This window comes from Indicator indicator, chromosome 13 (assembly GCF_027791375.1).
Source record: "Indicator indicator isolate 239-I01 chromosome 13, UM_Iind_1.1, whole genome shotgun sequence".
In the NCBI taxonomy this organism is placed as follows: domain Eukaryota; kingdom Metazoa; phylum Chordata; class Aves; order Piciformes; family Indicatoridae; genus Indicator; species Indicator indicator.
In genome coordinates, this window is record NC_072022.1 from 4,255,050 (window position 1) to 4,274,664 (window position 19,615).

Below are 19,615 nucleotides of genomic sequence, written 5' to 3' on the forward strand. Positions count from 1 at the left end.
GCCTGTCACATCCAGGATACATGTGCACTGAGCATGGCAAAAGAAAACATTTTAAGCAGCCTGCACTGTAGAAGTCCCTCTGCAGGAGAGCAGAGCATCCCACATTCCTATTTTTAGTATACATAAAATCATTTTGAGGTCACTGCCAGGTTTTTCTGAAACAATCTTCAGCACACCAAAACCTCACCAGTTTCCAGTTTTTGCTGCAAATGAAATCTGCAAAGTGAAGCTTGTTTTCATTAAGATGTAACAGCTGTTACAGGTATTAAGCTGCATAGTAGCACAGCACTGCATGTTTATAATGAAGATCCAGGACCTGAAGGAAAACACACCTTCTGAAAACAAAACTCCTGATGATTGCAAAGTGGTATTTCAGCTCTTCTGCAATGCAGAGACTATTTTCAGACAGATTGCCACCAAACTCTGTACCTTATCTGCACATGTGCAGCCTCTCTTTATGCTGCCTGGTAGTCACTTGCTTTTCAGTAGGATGACAGCAGTGTCTTTTACTGCTGCCTCCTTGAGGTTTGCTATCTTAATTCTGAAGGTTTGCATGCCTCAAGGTCTTCTGCCTTCTTGTGGGAAGGACTAGGCAGCAATATTTAGCTCCAATTTAAGCAAGGAAAGAAGATTTCAACTTTACAATGGTGATTAAAGTGAAATTCAGAAGCCATGCTGAGATTAAAAGAAATGACTCAGAAGATGGAATGAAGATACATGGACAGCTATGAATTAAGGAGTTTCAACTTACATTGAAGGAATGAAGAAAAAGCTAGAAAATGTATCATAATCAACACTCTTTTTGCGTCTGTTTTCCCAAAAAGAATGCAACTCACATCATTACTTTTCTGGTATCTGCTTAAGCCCTCTGCAAGGTGAAATGCAATCCCACCCCACACCCCCCCCCCAGACAATCCCATCAGAACATGACATGGAAGGCCCATGCAATGGACATATTAACCATTACCTTCCAGAAATGAGAAGACATTTCACTTACTTTATGATTTATCAGAATACAATACAGCCAAAGAATAAGGGCTCCCATTCAAAGAATGGACTTGACTGTGCAATTATTGCCTTGCTCCAAACGATGTGAATACATCAATAGTTTATGTATATTTGATAGGCAGGAATTTAAGGTACAAAGTTGGCTCCTTAAGTTATTTTTTAGGTAGATAAATAATAGACTTGTAGAGAGACCAAGTGTACTGGTTAGCTGAGATCTAGCCTACCAAGGCCTGAGATGTCTGAATTGGGGTTAAAGTGCAGGTTACCTGTGGGTTTTATGATGAGAGGTGCCTGAAGAGGGCAGTGACACCCTCAGTGACCGGGTAAAGCTGCATGCGTCCTTCTGCCGGGCTTCATGGTGCGACTCGGTGGCGGTGCTCAGAGGAAAGAGAGCAGCAACCTGTGGTGGTGCTGCGGTGGGTGGGCTGACTCTTGTTTCTGGTGTTTGACCTCACTAAGGGAACTGGTTTAAGGAAATGGAACCCAAGCTTAGCAGAGTCCTGACAGGAACAGACCGGGACTTTTCCGGCATCGTTGTCTAATCGGCCTTGTCAAACCTGGCTGGATTCTGGGGTCCATCAAAGCCGCTCTCTCACTGCCCTCCTCAGCCGGACTCAGCTGGACAAGAGAGAGGAAATACAATTAAAGGGTCGGCATCTGGCAGGGACCGAGTTGAAGTGGGGAACCGGGTGGGATGCCTTGGGCAGCCGTGTTCTGCTTGAAAAGTGGCTGTTTGTATCCCATTCCTTCTGGCCTCCTCCAGCCGGTCCCACAGTCCGTGCGCTGCGGCTGCCGCCTCCAGGCGCGGCTCGGCGATCTTTTGGCGCCGCCTGGTGGACGCGGCGGAGGCGCGCAGAGCCCTACCCAGGGAGGGATGCAAAGCCTGATCAGGTGGTACAGGGACTTCACCCGGCGCTCGGGGAAGTCAGTGGTTTATTTAAAGCACGGTTGGGTTTTTTTTTCCCCCTTCATCACAAGTGTTGCATTCAGTAAGCACAGGAGCCCTGCGCAGAAGCCGTTAAAAGCTGTGCCCACAGAAGGATGACTGCCGTATTGCTGCTGCCATTCCAGCACCACACACAGCCCTGCACCACATGAGCTGACACTGGAGAGGGAGGAGGCTTGCACGAGCCTCCGCTGCTGAAACACGCATTCTTCCATACAGGGGCTTAGATAATGTTTTAAGACTCAATATTTAGGTGCTGACAAAAACGTGGTTAAAACGTGCGCTTTGGGAGACCTTATCTCTCTCTGCAACTACCTGAAAGGAGGCTGGAGCAAGAAGGGGGAGGGGTGGGGGGGTGGGGTGTGACGACGACACGGTGTCGATCAACTCTCCCAAGGAACAAGCAATAGGGCTAGAGGAAATGGCCTCAAGTTGTACCAGAGAAGGTTTAGGTTGGACGTGAGAAACAATTTATTTCCCAAAAGGGTTGTCAAGCCCTGAAATAGGCTGTTCAGGGCAGTGGTGGAGTCCTCATCCATGGAGGAGTTTAAAAGATGTATAGATGCAGTGCTGAGGGACATGGTTTAGTGGTGACCTGGCAATGCTGGGTTAACAGTTTGACTCAGAGAACTTAAAGATCTCTTCCAACCAAAACAATTGCATGATTCTATGTTATTATGGTGGAAAAATACCCAAAATGATAGCATCGAAACTGGTGTGAGACCTGATCTTCAGAGCAGTTCTTATTTAATTTTGTACTCTGGCTACAAAATCCCAAACACATGTTCTGACTGTTCCATTTTAAACCAAAAGAATGATGGAAGTGAAATATGACAAAGAAAAAGCTGAGATACATATTCAGCTGCTCCCCCCATGCATTCTTATGAGTGATGCCCTGAAGTTTAAGTGCAGTAAAAGCATATTGTAAGAAATTCAAAAGCTTTAGAGATATAATTGAGTTGGGTTCTGACTAGTACTGGCTGCTTTTCAGCAATGCAGTTGAGTGTTTGTCTCATGCCTAAGCTCACGAATGACTCTGTAGTGGGTCTTCTAAATATCATAAACCCAGCTCTTAATGTTTCTAGCTTTACTTGGGTATACAAAGCATATTCGAGTCCTTCTATGCCTTGTAATGTTTGTGTTCAGTCTGTAATTAATGAGTGCAAGAAGGGTTAATTATTACTATTATGGCCATAATTATTTTTTAAGGCACCTAGACAAAGTGCCTCTCTGGTGAATTGACATTATCGTGCTTTAGTTGGCACATGTGCATCTGAAAGCATATGGGGCCTGTGCTAGTCTGTGAGCATAAACAAAGCATCTGTGCTCTTCTGTTATTGTCAGCTTAAAGTTGCCATTTTCCCCTGCAGTCACATACAGAGGTTCAAAGCAGGCAGTAAATATCCTACAGTTGTTGGGTGTCAAGAGTGGGGCCGGGCAACTCGCTGCTGCATTGAACGGATTCTGCTGCTGAAAAATGAGCACCTATAAATCAAGAGCCTCTGTTTCATGTCTGGTCACAGCAGTCTGTTTTTAACTTCCATTACGTGAAAGAAATATAGTCATTGCAGATAGGTGTAGAACTCTGTGGGCTGAATACTTTATCACCCAGTTTGCATACTAGGGAAATGGTAGCAAAAAAAAAAAAAAAAAGAAGGTGTGCTAGTAAGAGAATTCAGGTCTGCTATGCAGCATTAACCCATATCAGTGCTCAGATTTGCCTTCCTTGTACTCCTTGATGAATCGCAATATGAAAACAACATCAAAATCTACTGATTCTGCTCCTGTGGTTCTAGGAACGCAGAAGGATTTTCAGTGAAAGAAACAAATTCTGTTGTAGTTCCTCTCTGGGCCAAAAGGAAAAAAGATCCCCCTTCAGCTCTGGCTAAAGGTCTCAGGGTAGATGCAATCATGGAATCCTGTTCAAAAGGAGTATCTAACAACTGTGCTAATTGCCACTCTAGTGTGACTTTCTCTATCCCTCTTTCTTCCTCTAATTTTAAAAAGTTTTTAAAGTCTATTGTGTATTTTGGACACAGAATAGCAGAACACATGAAACAGTTTATGGGCTGGTGGCAACCATTTTCTTCTTCTCCTTGTGTGTAACTGCCAAGTGTTCCCCTTCAGCCAGCGCAATGCCTCTGAGATCTCTGTCTCTCTGCTCCTGAAGCCAAGAGTCTAATTGTTCTTTTTTGATACCAAATCTTTCTCTTCATTCAAAATCTATCTCCACAGTGTGGGAACAGTCCCATGCCACTCGCTCTGTAATCAGAGTCCCACGGGGTTTTGGTCTGGACTTTCTACACGCTATTTATTGCTCTGGATGGTAGCTTCTATTTCTGCCTGTGAAGCTGTTCCCTTAAAGGAACTTAATTGCTCCTTATGTTTAACCATCACCTTTAATAAGGCCTGGGGTAGTCACCCGATCCAAAACCTACTCAGTGTTGGCCACGAAGATCTACCACAGTAATGTTTGCAGTCATAGTCTAAGGGTCATAGTCATAAATGAGGTCTACATGTTGGTAGACAATGTGTGTAGAAGGACTGTTCTTACCCCAGGGATTTGTAAGCTCAGTGTAACAGATGAGAAAATAAGCAGTTGCAGCAGGGAGTGGGTTGCTGACTATATGACTGCCAGGAATTGATTAAGCTTTGGTTTATATGAAGTGAGAAAGCGCAAAAAGTATTTGAGGTGCAATCTACTGTATCTTTTACAGTGATTTTAATTAGTCTTATATGCCACTAGTATAATGAAATGAACTTGAATGTCTAAAACCAGAAAACAAGGTAAATTTTACTAGGACAGAGGTCTGTCCTGCCTGCCTGCAATGGGAAGCTAAAAGTTTGGAAGTTCATCATTGTACAAATTATGTCCTGCTTCTCCAGTGGAGAAGGAAACTCCTTTGGGTGCCTGGGAGAATTGACAGACACAAAAAACCCCACAGTGAGGTACAGAGTGAAAGCCCTGGCACAAGCCCTTCACTGGTGGGACATGGGCCAATTTTTCCCTTGAGATAATGTCTGAATTTGACCAGTGTGTGGCCTGTGTTTCAAAACCTGAATCACCCAGAGACGTAGGATTCTGCCTTCTTGTTCAGGCAGAATGGTCACAAGAATCAGAGATACGCCGTCACAATGACTGCCACCACCTAGAAAGGAGTGCCGGGGCATGAGAGGTGTCCTGAAGTGTCACACCGCCTAGGATCTGCTAAAGATCAGGGAGTTTGGATTTCCGAATGTTCTTCTTGTGCCTTTACGAAGTGCAGCAGAGCCCCTCTTGCCCACCAGAGGGAGCCATTGGATTACTTTATACCATTCTGGTTTTTCCCTGTAAGGACTAATCTTGCACACAGGAAGGCAAAATTCTGCTCTCAATAGTCAAGCTAAATATACTGTCAACATTTTGGATGAGAGCAACAAGAAGAATGTTAATGCTTTAGGGAAGGCTCCACAGTGCATTGTGTTGAGTTTCAACTGAATCTGGTCTTACATAATCAGTGTGTGGGTCCAGAGCGGCCCAAATAGTTTCTAAATATGCAAACTGCAAACGGAGAACACTGATTTAAAAAGAAGTAAAGAAAGGAAAGGAAACACAAACCTTGAAGTGGATGGAATTGCCCCATCCATTATCACTCAGCTCCATGGCACAGCTGACTGATTGGAAAGAGAAACAAACGTATGGAAGCCATCTTCTGTTGGCCGACAGCCCTGCTATGCTGTCCCAACAGCTCTTCTTCAGTGTTCAGCCAGGCTGGTCATGCAGGAGAAGCAGGTTACAGCATTGCTAGGTACTCCTTTGCCAGGACTCTTACTTCAGTTTGTGAGTACTTGCTTGGCAGTCCTCACACCACCGAGGTAGCCTCTTCCTCAGCACATGGGGTAAGCTTGGTGGAGCTTGATCTGCTGTCACAGTAGGTCCAGGGGCCCTATCACGGCTTTGGTGGTTCTTCTCCACACTGCTCAATAGCATGGGTTTCATTCACAGACAAGATGTGTTGGGGAGAAGCAGTGACATGTGAAAGCAGGTCAGTGGCAGCAAAAGTAAAATCACAGAAGAGGGGTGTCAGACACGAGAACAAAGTGACCAGCACCAGACCTAAAGTCTGTCTTCACACCTTTCATTGCTCTCAAGTGCTGGCTTGGCTGCTGCAATTTCAGCTGTGATGGAAGAGTGGGAGGAAAAGTATTCAATTCTCATCTCTTCTTGTTCTTGCACAGGCTTTGTGAACTTGCCAGCAGAGAACAGAAAGAGGGTAGCTCCTCAAAGCACTGGTTGAAACTTCTCAAATATAACATGACAAATAATAAAACATACCATTTATGAGGGTTTTCACTTCCCGCTCAGCATATTTTTACTGTCTTTACCTACTTGTTTCTCAGATTGGGAGTTACAAGTTATTTAAAAGGAGTAGGACAGGCATGAGAAGATCTCATCTACGTGGTCTGTGGGGTCAGGGGTTTGTACCTGATTTTGATAGAGTTGGGATGGACATTCTTAATCTCGTTTAGCTGCCCTTACAACATTGTACATAGTTCTACTAAAACTAGGTGGCAACTCACAGTAGCACTAAACAAATATGTAATGTAATTTATGTGAAATAATTTCAGTCCAAACATAGTAAGTTGCCTCTAAAGGAATTTAATTTGGTAACATTCCTCCCTCTCGAAGAAATCTCTCTTCAAGGCATTTCTCATAAATTTACTTATTCTCTTCTAAAAATTGTAAATTCACTTCAAAACTTGTTCTGAGGCTCTTGTGTGCAAACAATTAGTTAAGTCACATTTAGAAGGATGCAGCAGCAGAACAATAGCAATTGCTGAGGTTATTTCAGATGGTCTTGCAACCACTATTGAAGACATTGTGCCTTGGTTAAAAAAAGTACTTTAAAAAAACCCCAGATGCATGTGATTTCCTTTATTTCTCCCCCCCTTCTCCAACCCCTCCCCTTTCTGTGTGTATTTATGTTTAACTCAGGGCAAGAATTTTATAATATTCTTTAAGGAAAAAAAAATAGAAATAAAAATGGCATGAATTCCTGAAAGCATGGGTTTATATATAGGCTTTCTCTGTAAATGAAGCAAACATTCTGTGTCCTAGGTAGAACTTGTCTGCTCATATGCATTTCTGTTACCTCCATGCGCTCCTGCCTGTCTTTTGCCTTCTTTTGTCTAGGAACTGAATGTCTTGTACCATGTTTCCGTTCGAGCCATGTGTGCCTGACGCATAAAACACGGCACAGAACGGCGAGGTTTCCCCCTCTGCCTGCCTTCAGTCCTGAGCCATCCAAGCTTTGTTCTCATGGTTGTCACCATTTCACCAGAGCCTTTTGGTGTTTGTAGAGCCTTACGCAGTATATTGCACTTACTGTACCTGTATAGTATCTTGTCTGTATACTGTATGTATATTCACCCATGTATGTATGTATAGGTTGTTTATATAGCTCTGTGTATGTATGTGTGTTCCTTCATAGTCTTTCACTGGAAACCTGTGGCTATTCATATACATTCTCTGTATGCAAAGTATAAAGAGGTACGAATGCCAGCACTCACTTTTGATAACCTTGATAACTTTTCTTCTCATTTTGTCTTGTTAAACAATGAAAATAAAGACATCATGTATTTTAAATGAGAACTTTAAAAGATTATTCTTTTTCCAATGATAAGATTTCTTCTTCTTCAGAAAAAAAAAAAAAAATTCAAACAGGTCCCAAATGGCCAAGATATTTGTGTTTCTCCTGAGAGGTTTCTGTGGCAGAACAACCAGCACTGTGTGGTTTTGGGTCTCTGTGTATCTTATATTGGTTAAGAGCTCCCAGGTTCAGAAATGTCCTTAACCAGCTGGACTTTGGTGCTACATATTCCAATTTTATTCACACTAGGGACTTGCAGTAAATCAGAGAGGTGTCTATAACACTTTACACATATAAATGCTGAATATAGAAAGACCTTAGCCTGGACAGAAAAGCTTGTGCTGTACAGCTGAGCCTTAGGAATGGGTGAAAATATCATATGGTATGAGTCAACTTTATGGGAACTTTACAAACACTATTTGTCAGACCTCATACGCTTTGCAGTCCACCGTAACATGCAACTGTCTGCTAATTAGGCATTTGTTAATACAGCTAACAATAATTTATTAGCCCTTTTGTAAATTAATCTTATTCACCACCCAGCTGTAGGAAGGCTCAGTTATGTGGCCTTGAGGCAGCAAAGCACTGACTTATCTTAAACAGTAAAAAATCCCTGTAAATCAAGAGAGCGACGGATACAGATTTTCCAGCTGAGCATGTGTTTGATATTCACTGAATTGGAGCTTCAAAGATAATCATAGGTGTTTCTCTATGAGACCCAGCAGTGATAAATGTGTTTCCTTTCCAGTTAATTTTATCTTTGTATTAGCTTGTCCAGACAAACCAGTCTCGGTGCTCAGTGAATTCCTGCAGCAGAGTGGCAGCAGCTACTCAGAAAACTCTCAGAAGACAGATCTTTGTGCAGGAAATACTGAGGAACTCCTAGGATGGCAAAGCCACTGCTAAAGGAACCTTCACTCCAACTAAAATCACATAGCAGAAAATCCTTTTCCTTTTTTAATTTAAACTTCCATGATTAAACTCTGACCTCACTCACATCAACGGCAAATCCCTGTTTCACTTATAAGCTATAAGTAGAATGTAAAAGGAATGCTTTTCTTCACCAAAGAATAGGATGGGGAAAGGACATGTTCTACTAATGCATCTTGGTGTTTATGGGCCAGAGGCGTGATCTTAAACCTTTGCAAGTCAATGGCAATTACTGGACTTGTGGATTGACCCATCTTTTTTAGTCTGAAAAAATTTACTATCTGGGGTTTATAGTTCTGACTGTATAATTCACAGTAGGGGAAAATAAAGTCTGATAGCAATATGCATTTTTAAATTAATATTGGTCACATTCTAGGTTTTGCTTGTTTCCTGTGCCTAACTTTAAACCACAAACATATCAGAATAAACCAGCATTTTGATACTACTTTACAGTTTGTAACACGAAACTGAATTGCCCTTCCTCTAAAGGTGGATATTTACTTTTCAACCCTGCTTTGGATGTCTGACCTTGAATTCAACCCTAAGCTCAGTCAAGTTTACCTGGTCACTCCATGCATGACAGCCTGCGAGCAAAGCCCTGGTTCAGCAGTCAGTGCTGGTGCGCTCAGTCTTCTCACCGAGCTCATGCTGGTTCCCTGTCACAGGCTTTATCAGCCAGTGCTGTCCTTTCAGAGATCACCTTGTAAATAGATAAACGGAAACAAGGTTCAGGAACAGCTGCTCCCAGTGAATCCCATTTTCTAAGGCATGTGAGTGCCAGTCTCAGTTCCTTGCTGGTATCTCAGCTATTCCTCCTATCAGGAAACCATGCTTGGATTAGATTTGGGTACTACGTTGTTTAGCAGTTCCTGACACAAGTGAAATGTGGTGGTGGTGCTGTAGGGATGCAGCAGACATGATACCTCATGTGAAGGCAGGCTTTTATGTGTTTGGATTCTTTGAAGCTCTCAAGACAGTTTATAACTCTAGTACCTGTTCATTAACTGTATTTCAAAGTGGAGTAAGAAAGTAATCATAAATTTAGATGTCTGTCTTTAATCATGTTTTTATGCATCTTTAAAAGATGTGATCACCCACAAGAATACGATCATCTCCTTACAGTGTTGTTTTCAGTCATGCTTTCCTATGTTTTCCCTCTATACAACCAACACAATACTTGAGAAATTGCATTTAGTCTAAGAAAATATTGTTGAATCAATTTCACCATTGAGAAAGGAGAAACCTAGGAGCATATTTCAGAATTTCTCATCTGTAAAGCAACCTCACAGTCTGTAACTAAGATATTTATGTGCTTAGATCACCTAACATAAAACAAGAGGAGCCAAAGGCACTAGGCCTTTCAGTACTGAGGTATGCTCTCCCTTCATATATTCTTTTGATAATTTTACACTTTATTTTAAAATTACCCTTGTGTGCATTTGCTTGAAAATGCCAGAGAAATAGAAAGATTTGGGGACTTTGCTGGCAGCCTAGTGTGCTGAGGTCCTTCATCTGTCACAGCAACAACAGTTACTTAAATCCTGAGTCCCAGCACTGACTTGAGTAGTAAGAGCTCACGTATGTGTTTTTGGCTTGGAAAAAAATGAGGTCAAAAGAAATGATGAAATTAAAGAAGTTTGTGGGGTCCCCACATGTCACATTTTGTAACTTTAGGATGGGACTCAATGTCCACTTTCTCTTAGTTCTTGATTCTTCCAAAGTCTTGATCTCATTTCTGCTCAATTTCTGGGTTCTTCCTAGTCTCTGGTGGGTGTTCCAAAGCAGTATCTGAAGCCTGCACCCTGCTGTCTTCAGCTCCTTTGTACACGAGAGCTTTTGCAGCCTGTAGGCGTTGGATCTCAAGGAGAAAAGAATCCTGTCCACCGGGAACTCTCACTGCACCATGACACCTCTTAAGGCAAAAGGGGATAGGGTTGTTCATCTCAGTCAGAGATTTAGGATCTGTCAGCTTTTCAAAACTGCCATGATTTAGAGTGAGAAATCCTAATTACAGCTGTGTTGTACTGTAGACATGGTCACAGGCAGGGCCGCCTGTAATGGTCATTGAGGTCACTGTCTCAAACTGTCCCCCTGTTTTAAGGCTGATTCATAAGCAGTTAAGGCATAGATGCAGAAGAGCTGCAACCTCCAGCAAGAAAGAGAGTTGTGGAGACAGGGTGAGAAAACTCTGAAGGAATCTAGAACATCAGAGTACTACCCTGCAGAAGCTGTACTGTAAAATGCAGTTAGCAGTAGATGTCTATGTCACTGGCCTGTAGCCAAGTGCTCTGTCCTGTGACTGACCTAATACAATATTGAATTATCCTTTCCGTTTTGCAGTGAATAACTGGATGTAGTGTAGTGTGTTGCTTGAGTTCTGTATTCTCTGCTTAAAAAAGGATGTAGATTAAGCTTTGATTCTTCATGAGCGATCTCAATAAGAGATCCATTGCATAAATGAGATGTATGAGAATACTTTGCATGCAGGCTACCTTTACAGGCTCTTACTTTAAATGTACTAGCGTTTACAGGGTGTGTTAATTAATGATAAATCAAGCAGGTATTTCAGAGGGTTGTTTGGTGTTTAAAAGCAAGCTTAGGTGAGAAGAAAACATTTCCAAATAAGAGGTCAGGAAGATATACATCTAGACTTATTACCAGTATAAATATAGAAAGCAGGAGGGTGAATTTATCATTTAAATTTGCTTTATCAATATCCTCAGCAATAATCCAAGGGTTACTGGAAAATTGGAGGCATAGCAGTGTGTGCAGGGCTGGCTCTGTGTAAAATGACTGTGACATTTAAGTAATTGGAAGCAACGAATCATAAAACTTGAGGTCTGGAATCAAGGGTGATGAAGGTTTATTCACCATTTGCTAATTTAATTTTAAGGTAAGTATTAACTGCTTGTAATCCTGAATCTTTTGGAATCCCTGGAGTTCCAAAGGTTCTTGTCAGTTGTTTTTAAGTGGTGGATCAGTCAGGCCATACAGCATAAGACTTTAACAAGACTTTTAATGAGTCCTGGGTTTGAAAAAGGGTGTCCAGAGTTTTATTCCAATACTGCACTGTATGATTACATTAAGTGGTAGAACAGTTCTTGCAGGGACCCTAATTTTGCTTTATTTCTGTAGTAGTATCATTTGTAAGAAAACGAATTTCCAGAAGTTTAGACATTTAGAGCAGTGTGAATCAAACCTTTAAGCACAGCAATGCAAGCATTCCGATAGTCCTAGAATGAGATGCATGTACAGTTTCAAAAGTGGAAATAGCAGATGTCAGTGAACTCTTTTAATGTCAGATAAAGGGTAAGATTACAAAGTGCTCCTTCCTGCCCAACTGTTTTGTCCAAATTAAGATGCATGAGCAGGGGGAATTCTTTCCCAAGGGCTTAGAGGGAAAATAGAGGTGTTACTTGTGTCCCTTAAAAAGAAGGATTTGTGGAAGGCCAGAAATAGTAGTTTGTGTAGTGCTCAACACCTTGAGTGGGCTTGTGAATGCACAGGTTCATTCATGCTGATGTCACAGAACACCTTCTGCACTACAAATCACATGAGGAGTGTCTGCTTTCACAGCTCACCTTGCACATCCTGTGTGCTCCTGAATGTGCTGTTATTTTAAATCACCTCTGTGTTAATAATCAATTGTTGTTTTGAATTTAACAGTAACAGGAGAACAGGTTAAGAGTACAGAGCTGTATGAACAACTATCCTGGGCCAAATTCCACTGTCTTTCTTGTCAGTATTATTCCAAACAGGAAATGCCTACAGATTTAGCCTGTAGCTCTACCCACGCTTACTGACTCTGCAGCCATCGGAAGCAGAACCATTCAACTGCAGTGCAATGGTTAGTGAAAGAAATCTTGCCCAACATAATTTCCCAAGGGACCTTCCAAAGACTTTTTAAACCATTTTAGATTTTTTTTCAATAGTGTTTTGAACAAACCACAGTCAAAATCTTAGATCCATGAAGTTAGCCAGTATATTCCTGTGGGCTTCACATGGGTGAGAATCTCACTGCTCAGAATTTCTGAAATCCGATTCTGGCTGAACTTCTGCCTTGGATAACTCCCCTTTCACGAACATGTGCTAAAAGGACTTCTACATCAAGCTAAGAGTATCAGATAGCAGATCACGAAGTAACTGCTGCTACTTAACATAGCCCTCCACCACTTGCACCCATGGCACACAACTACCTTCGAGGAGTGGGATTTCACACCCTCCTGAGTGGAAATGCTGTACCCTGCCCCATGGTACCCATCTGTACGTGAGAAAGTGTCGTCAATGGGAAAGAGTTTGGAAACTCCTGTCTGAGAGCAGGCGAGGGAGAGGGAGGACCTTTTCCTCCCCAAGGATGGTAAGTGGCTTTCAGAAAGCCTTTTTTCTTCACTTACTGTAGCCTGCCCAGACAAAGCAGCATGCTTGGCTCTGCTGAATGATATGTAGCACTGCACACAGCCTGCACTGCAAGAGATTGCTTTGGTTACAGATGTTGGAGACATTTCTGATAATCTCCTCCAAATGCTGATGATATTTTTTATTTCATTATACTTTGCATTTGGTTTCACTTCGTTACAGCCTGACATGAGCTGTTGGGCTTTCATTTTATCTGTGATACACAGCTGTCACAAAGGAAAGGGAGTTTGCACCAATATCCATGATTACATATGTGTGATGTGATCCCTCTTTTCTATAAATTAAGTTAGCCTCTCTGCCCTTTCAGCAGGAGAGGGAGGCACTCACATGGGCACATCTTCCTCAGCCCCTAACCTCTGCAATTTCAGCACAGCTGTCCCTCAGCACCAAGAATTAGCATTACTTTTTATCCTACCTACACTCCATCCCTGTAGCTTGACTTTGGTGGAGCAGAATCGTTCCTGACCCTTGCTCTTCTCTGGTCCCAGCATAAGCCATTACATGGGGCTCAGTTCAAGACAAGAGGGTATGAGTTGAACTTCTGTAGTACCTGTGTCTTTTTACCATTTATGAAGCTATTTGTGTCATAAAGAAGCAAGTAAAATGTATCATACCTGAGAGCGAGTCCCAGGCCTGGTACTGAGGATTTTTCTCTATATATTTTCAGTCCAGGTTTTGCTTTTCACACCCATCCCTCATGTTTTCATTTGGAAAGACTAAGCTACATGGGATCATTTGCTCTGTGTATAACTTACAGGTTGCATATTTTTTCAGCAGCATACACATAAATTCAGTAGCAGAGATCTACTGAAGCACTTCACCTGCTGCCCATTATGGTGAAAGTCCAGTTCCTGAAGGGCCAGAAAACCTTATCTCACATTGTGAATAGTCACCAAACAAAAGAGACAAGTGCTTTGCTCTGCTTGGTGACCACAGCTAGCAGGTATACAAAGTTATGTCCATCAGTAGCTGCTTAATTGCATTAGTGGAAAATATTTTCTTCTTTCTTTTTCCATCTGTGACTATACTCTTTTTGCCAAACCAAACTATCCTGATTAGTTAAGAACTTTGTTCATTTACGTTTATTTTTCTTGTTTTATAGTCCCGTATCTTGAGCACTTTCATGGATTTGCTGGTGCAGGCTGCCATGGCCCAACACTGGCAGGAGCTGCTATGGCATCATTCTTTGGGCAGTGGTAGGGGTGCCCATGGCCAGGGTCAAGCCTATGCCAGGGCCGAGCCTATGCCATGGCCATAGAAAACAGAAATAGTCCACTGTGATACCAGGGAGTTCCTGGCAGCATGAGTCAAAGTCTGTTCCCCAAAGCCTGTTTTGAGTTATCCCTGGATAATCCCAGGGACAGAGAGCTATGGCAGATACTCACCTCTGGCTCCAGGGCCTGTCCTCTAGGAGCAATGGAACTGTAGATGTTCTGCCCATCAAACTTCTGCTCCAAGACAAATCTGGGATCTAGCTAAGGGAAATCTAATTTAAGCAATACTTATATTTGCAAGCCACCAGGACTGCTGCTTATCTTTCTGAATTCAAACTTTCAGTCCTGTGAGGTAAGAAAAAATGAAGATAGGCTCACCTCTATTGAAGGCACCCATCCAAAAAAATACCTCAGTTGCACTTTGCAGAGCAGGGAACTAGTTGGTCTAGTTTTTTGTCTTAGATCTTCACAAAGCATTAAAACACTCACCAAAAGTGATTGTTTTTTTGCTTAGAAAGGTTTTCTTAGACAAAACATTCTGCTTTATTCTGAGGATGTGTAGCAACTTGTTCTTTTTTGTTAGTTGAAAGATAGTTTTACAATATTGCCTCTTGTCTGTAGCACTGCCAACATTGAATCTGAAAGTGTGTTATAGGTCTTAATAAAATTCACTTCCAGTGTTTTGGTAATAAAAATAGCAGAAAAATAAGGGCAAGTAGTAAAGGGATAATGGCAACATAGACTGGTTTCTCCTAAGGCCTTCAGAAAGCTGGTATTAAAAGCATACTGAAGAATTCAGTTTTGTGGAGTGGAAGAACTTTCTTACTTTTTCTTGTTCAAGCTTGCAACTTTAAAGATTTTTGAAAAATAAAAGAGAGAATAATGAATAATGAAAGGGTTACAGTGTTTACCAGGAAGTCGTGAGACATCCTTATCTATACTTGCACTCAGACACGTTGAAGTGGGAGAATTTATCTAACCACTCTGTGTTTCTCTATGGTTCCAACACACCAGGTCTTTCCACAGTTTTTACTGCCTGCTTAAGAGCAAGAATTTGAGCCTACCCCCAACCTAGGTGAATGTCTGAGCTTCTGGGCCTTTGGATGGTGTTTTCCTTCAATTTCTTACTCTGACATGTGGGGAAAAAAAAAAGAGAGAGAGAGAGAGTGTCTTAAACTCTGGATAACTGAATCAGTAAAAATTCCATCCAAATAAAAATTGATGTACAACCCAGAAATATCATCAAAAGGTGATTCTGTGACATAGTACCTCATATGCATCCTGAGTCTCCAGAGATCTCTTCTTACCATCCTACCATTAGCTGCTGGCTCTTCTTCTGTTTTCAATAAGAACAGGCTGTGGGCCAAGACTTTCAGTCAAAACCAACTTTGCTTGTCCTGTCCTGTGTCCCATTGGCTGTTACATCCAGCAATGATGCATTCTGTGCCTGCCTGCTACACCTCCATCTTCAGCTGAGCTCTGACACAGTGTAGTATGAGTACTGCTTCTAATGTGCTGTGGAATCTTCCACGAACAGGAGAGCTTTATAGCTGTATAATGTGATGAATGCTCTAGGGTTTTTTTTCCCCATAAATTAAGTTGTAATATCATTATTTTTTGTGCCTCTTGCACTGAACAAATCCCCTGTTATGATATATCAAGGTTATTAACAACCTGGTCATGGCCAGCGGAGCAGGTTGAAGCCAGAAAGGAGGGAGGATATGAAAAATATTAGCACTGGAACTAAGCGTGAGCACCATTAATTCAGTCACAGGAAGGATTCGTCCTAAGTCTGCAGCGTTAAAACAACTAATGTTAAAAACCTCAGTGGCCCTACTGAAGTCATTGAGGGCTACTGATGTGATTAAATATCTGTGTGAGGACTGGCTTATGAGCCTTAGTGCCTGTCATTTGTCTAGGATACACTGAAAAGTTAGTTAACAGTCTTTGAGCAACACAATTATTGTCATATCTGTAGTTCATTGAGCTGCAAATGGGTGTTTCCCTCTCAGGTCTGTCTTGCAGCTTTGAGGCATGCACCCTTGTTCAGTACATTTTTGTTTTGTTGCATGTCAACATCAGAACCAGGCAAAACTATCAAATAAACCCCTTTAACATTTGTTCTCACTTTTAAGCATTTTCCCCCAAGCCTTTCAACATCATATACGTTCACTTAGTCTATCTTAGCAAAGGGCTTTGCACATACCAGCTCTGTATGTTTGTGCTTCAGAGGCCATCACCTGGATGCAGTTACAGAAGAGCAATGTACCATGCAGACAGTACATCTAAGAAGATGCTGGTGTGAAGGACTTATCCATCAAACAAAAACAACATTAAGAAAATCACAAGTAGTCTTGGAAATCTGTGTCTAGGAAAGTGGAAAAACCTCAAATTATTCATAATAACTGATTCACCAACTGCAACACAATATGGTGGCTAGAATAAAAAAGGATTTTGGAGCTGCCTACACCCAGTTTTATTTTAGGGGCTGTTTCGTGGCGGGTGGCAGAGCATTTGTCTAACTGATACATTCAGCAACACCATTTCTATCTTAGGGAAGTTGCAACTGGTATGTTAGAGCTTAGTGTGTCAAAATTGTGCTCCTCTCCCCTGATCCCATGAAGGACACCATGCTGTCAACAGCACTGCCTGTGTACAGTGATGAGCATGGGGGTGATGTTGATGTAACACCCTCACAGTGACTGTGGTACATGCTGTGGGTGGTGCTTGTGGTGCATGGTGGCTGTAAGGACCTGGTGTTGCCACATGCTTTGTTTGCTCACATGATGGGCTATAAAAGAGAAGGCATTCCCTGATGCCTGGAAGAGGAAACCTGCATTCAAGCACCGTTGTCACCAAATCCAGCCCAGAAACTAGCATGCAGCTGTATGTGGTGAATATGTTGTGTCATTAATTGCGTGCAGACTGTGCCCTTGTCCCACTCCACTTAGGAGGACCCAGCCAAAATGAAGACACTGCCGTGTAAGTACTACCCCATCAATTATAAGTAGAGTAGCAGGAACTCAGCCTTGGGTGGAGCTGAGGTGGAACCAGTGGATGGGAAGAGTATCTCTGGTCCAGTAAGCAAGGTTTGGGCTAGACTTGGGCACCCAAGGAGAGGAAGCGTCCCTTTGGTGAATAAGATGCCTCATACCTTCCTGTACTAAACATTAGATCACTCCTGAAATTAAAAATAAGTATTTGCCTAGGAAGAGCAGGCAGGGCAGACTTGCAGAAGACTTCTAGCTCAGCCATTCAGGAGGACATGTTGCAGATAGATTCTCTGTGTAATTCTAAATCCATAAGAACACTCAAGAACAAAATTCATGTTGTGGTTTAAACTCATTTTACTCAAAGTACTATCTGATATATAAGGTAAAGGTGGGTTTGTTTCAGGATAAAAGCAATTCTTTCTGAAATTCTTTTATCCCATGTCACTCTTTAAAAGCTTTTTTTTCCCACAAAGGTATTTAAAAAGATTGACACATTTCTGTATTCTGTTTACTTTTCTGTATGAATACAGAACAAGTCTTCTCATTCCTTCTCTGTACTTGCTAATCAAGTACATATTTTATTATTAATTTTTTTTTTTTGTAGTCTTGCTCAGGTTTATATCTTTTGCTTTGTTTCCAGCTATTCATCTCTATTCATCAATAATTGCTAAGTATGCTCCCAGCTGACCACAAAACCTACTGAGATCAATGGAAATTTCTATTCTGGCTTCTAAGATGAGTCCCCAGTTCTAGGAACATGCCCGCACTTGGCATTCTAAGATTTGCAAACAGAAGGCATATGCGTTATTAAATGTACTGAAATAGTCTTAATAATAACCAGTCATTTCTCCCAGGAATCATAAAACACTGCCAAAGTATTGCTGTGAGCTTGCATTTTCATGACAACACCAGAGATGCGGTTGGACAACCCCATGAATGCGTGGCGTGCATTTGCTTACACATGAGTCCTTAATTTATGACTAATGTGGAAAAAAAATGCTGGGAGACTCAAGACATTAGTTCAAATTTGAAAAGTAAGTTTGGAGAGGAAGCTTTCTGATTTGCAGGTGGACAAGGTGTCATCCAAGCACTATGAGGCCTTCACAAGAGTTTAGGGTCAGTGGTTAGAGTTCTGATCAACAACCTTTGAAGGCACACGCATTTCCAATCATAGGAGCACCCTGCTGAACTCAAAGCCACATTCTCAAGCTTCAGAGGGGCTGTGGCAAGTCTTTGCAACTCAGCATATGCTAACCTCATTTTTTTGGATCAGGATCATGTTTTCAAATATTGTGCATGCATGAAAACATGAAATTTCTAAGCTCTTGGTGCCTTTCAGTTAATGAAGCATCACCACAGAATAGGATAGGTTAATACACATAATTCACATGGAGTTCGTTAAATCATTTTAACAAAATTAAACATGGAGTTATATTTAGCTTGATACTCAGAAGTGTTAATACCACACTTTTAATGTGACAGATTGGATTTAGAGAGCAATATAAAACATGGGTTTCACTTTATAGAATTTCTCATTTCCACAACTTCAGGACTCTGTTAGGAGTTTTCTGTTAGGACTTTTCAATATCTATTCCATCATTTAAAATCCAAGCTGTGCTAGTCTGCTGAAAACATTTGTCTTAGCTTTCAATGCTCTGAAAACAATAAAAATGGGACCTTTTATTATCTTTTTCTTTTCAAAGTAGTGGTTAGAAATAAATACTGATTTTATTCCTGTTGTTGGCATAGAGTTTTTTTTGTTCATCAGACAAATCAGTGTTTCAAAAAGGAGTTATGTTAACTTTGCAAAGAAACAACATATTCACCCTATCACCAAACAGTTATTTGTATACTTTTTCCCTCTTTTCTTTTTCCTTCTTTTTTATCTCTCTCTCCCCAATAGGTGACGTGTATGCAGTGGTTGCAAGGGGACCACACCATGCTGGATATGATTGAGAAGAAGCGCTGCCTCTGCAAAGAAATAAAAGCTCGGCAGAAATCAGAGAAGGGACTCTGCAAACAGGACAGCATGCCTATTTTGCCCAGTTGGAAGAAGAATACTGGGACCAAGAAATACAGCCCTCCTCCTTATTCCAAACAACAGACTGTTTTCTGGGACACTGCCATTTGACAGGTGTGTGGAGGATGTCCTCTCCACTGTGGTGCACCATGCACAGGTAGCCTGCTCTCTTAATAAGGCAAAGGCTCTAACCTAAGACTTACCCACAGGTGTTGAAATTCCTAGGAGAACACCACACCAATACAGTGCTCACCTGTCCAGAGAGAGAGAGAGAAAGTTAAGTTTCCAACTGGATTAAGACATACATATTTATCCAGGATTTTTTTGGATCCAGAAGATATCAAAATGTAAATATTTCACCAATATATTGAAAGCACCCAAACTAATACACTGTTTAAATATATATATATATAAATTCAAAAATTTATGAAGAATTTTACTATATAAAGTTACTGTTA

At 41.5% G+C, this 19,615-nt stretch overlaps 1 protein-coding gene across 1 annotated transcript in view; it reads left to right on the forward strand.

Moving 5' to 3' along the window:
- The window catches only part of NYAP2 (neuronal tyrosine-phosphorylated phosphoinositide-3-kinase adaptor 2), a 118,897-nt gene extending 99,629 nt beyond the window's left edge, over positions 1-19,268 (forward strand). Inside the window, exon 6 of the mRNA XM_054386240.1 lies at positions 19,041-19,268. Coding sequence (XP_054242215.1) covers positions 19,041-19,268 — 228 coding nt within the window. The remainder of the gene's footprint in view (positions 1-19,040) is intronic.
- The last annotated feature ends 347 nt before the right edge of the window (positions 19,269-19,615 follow it).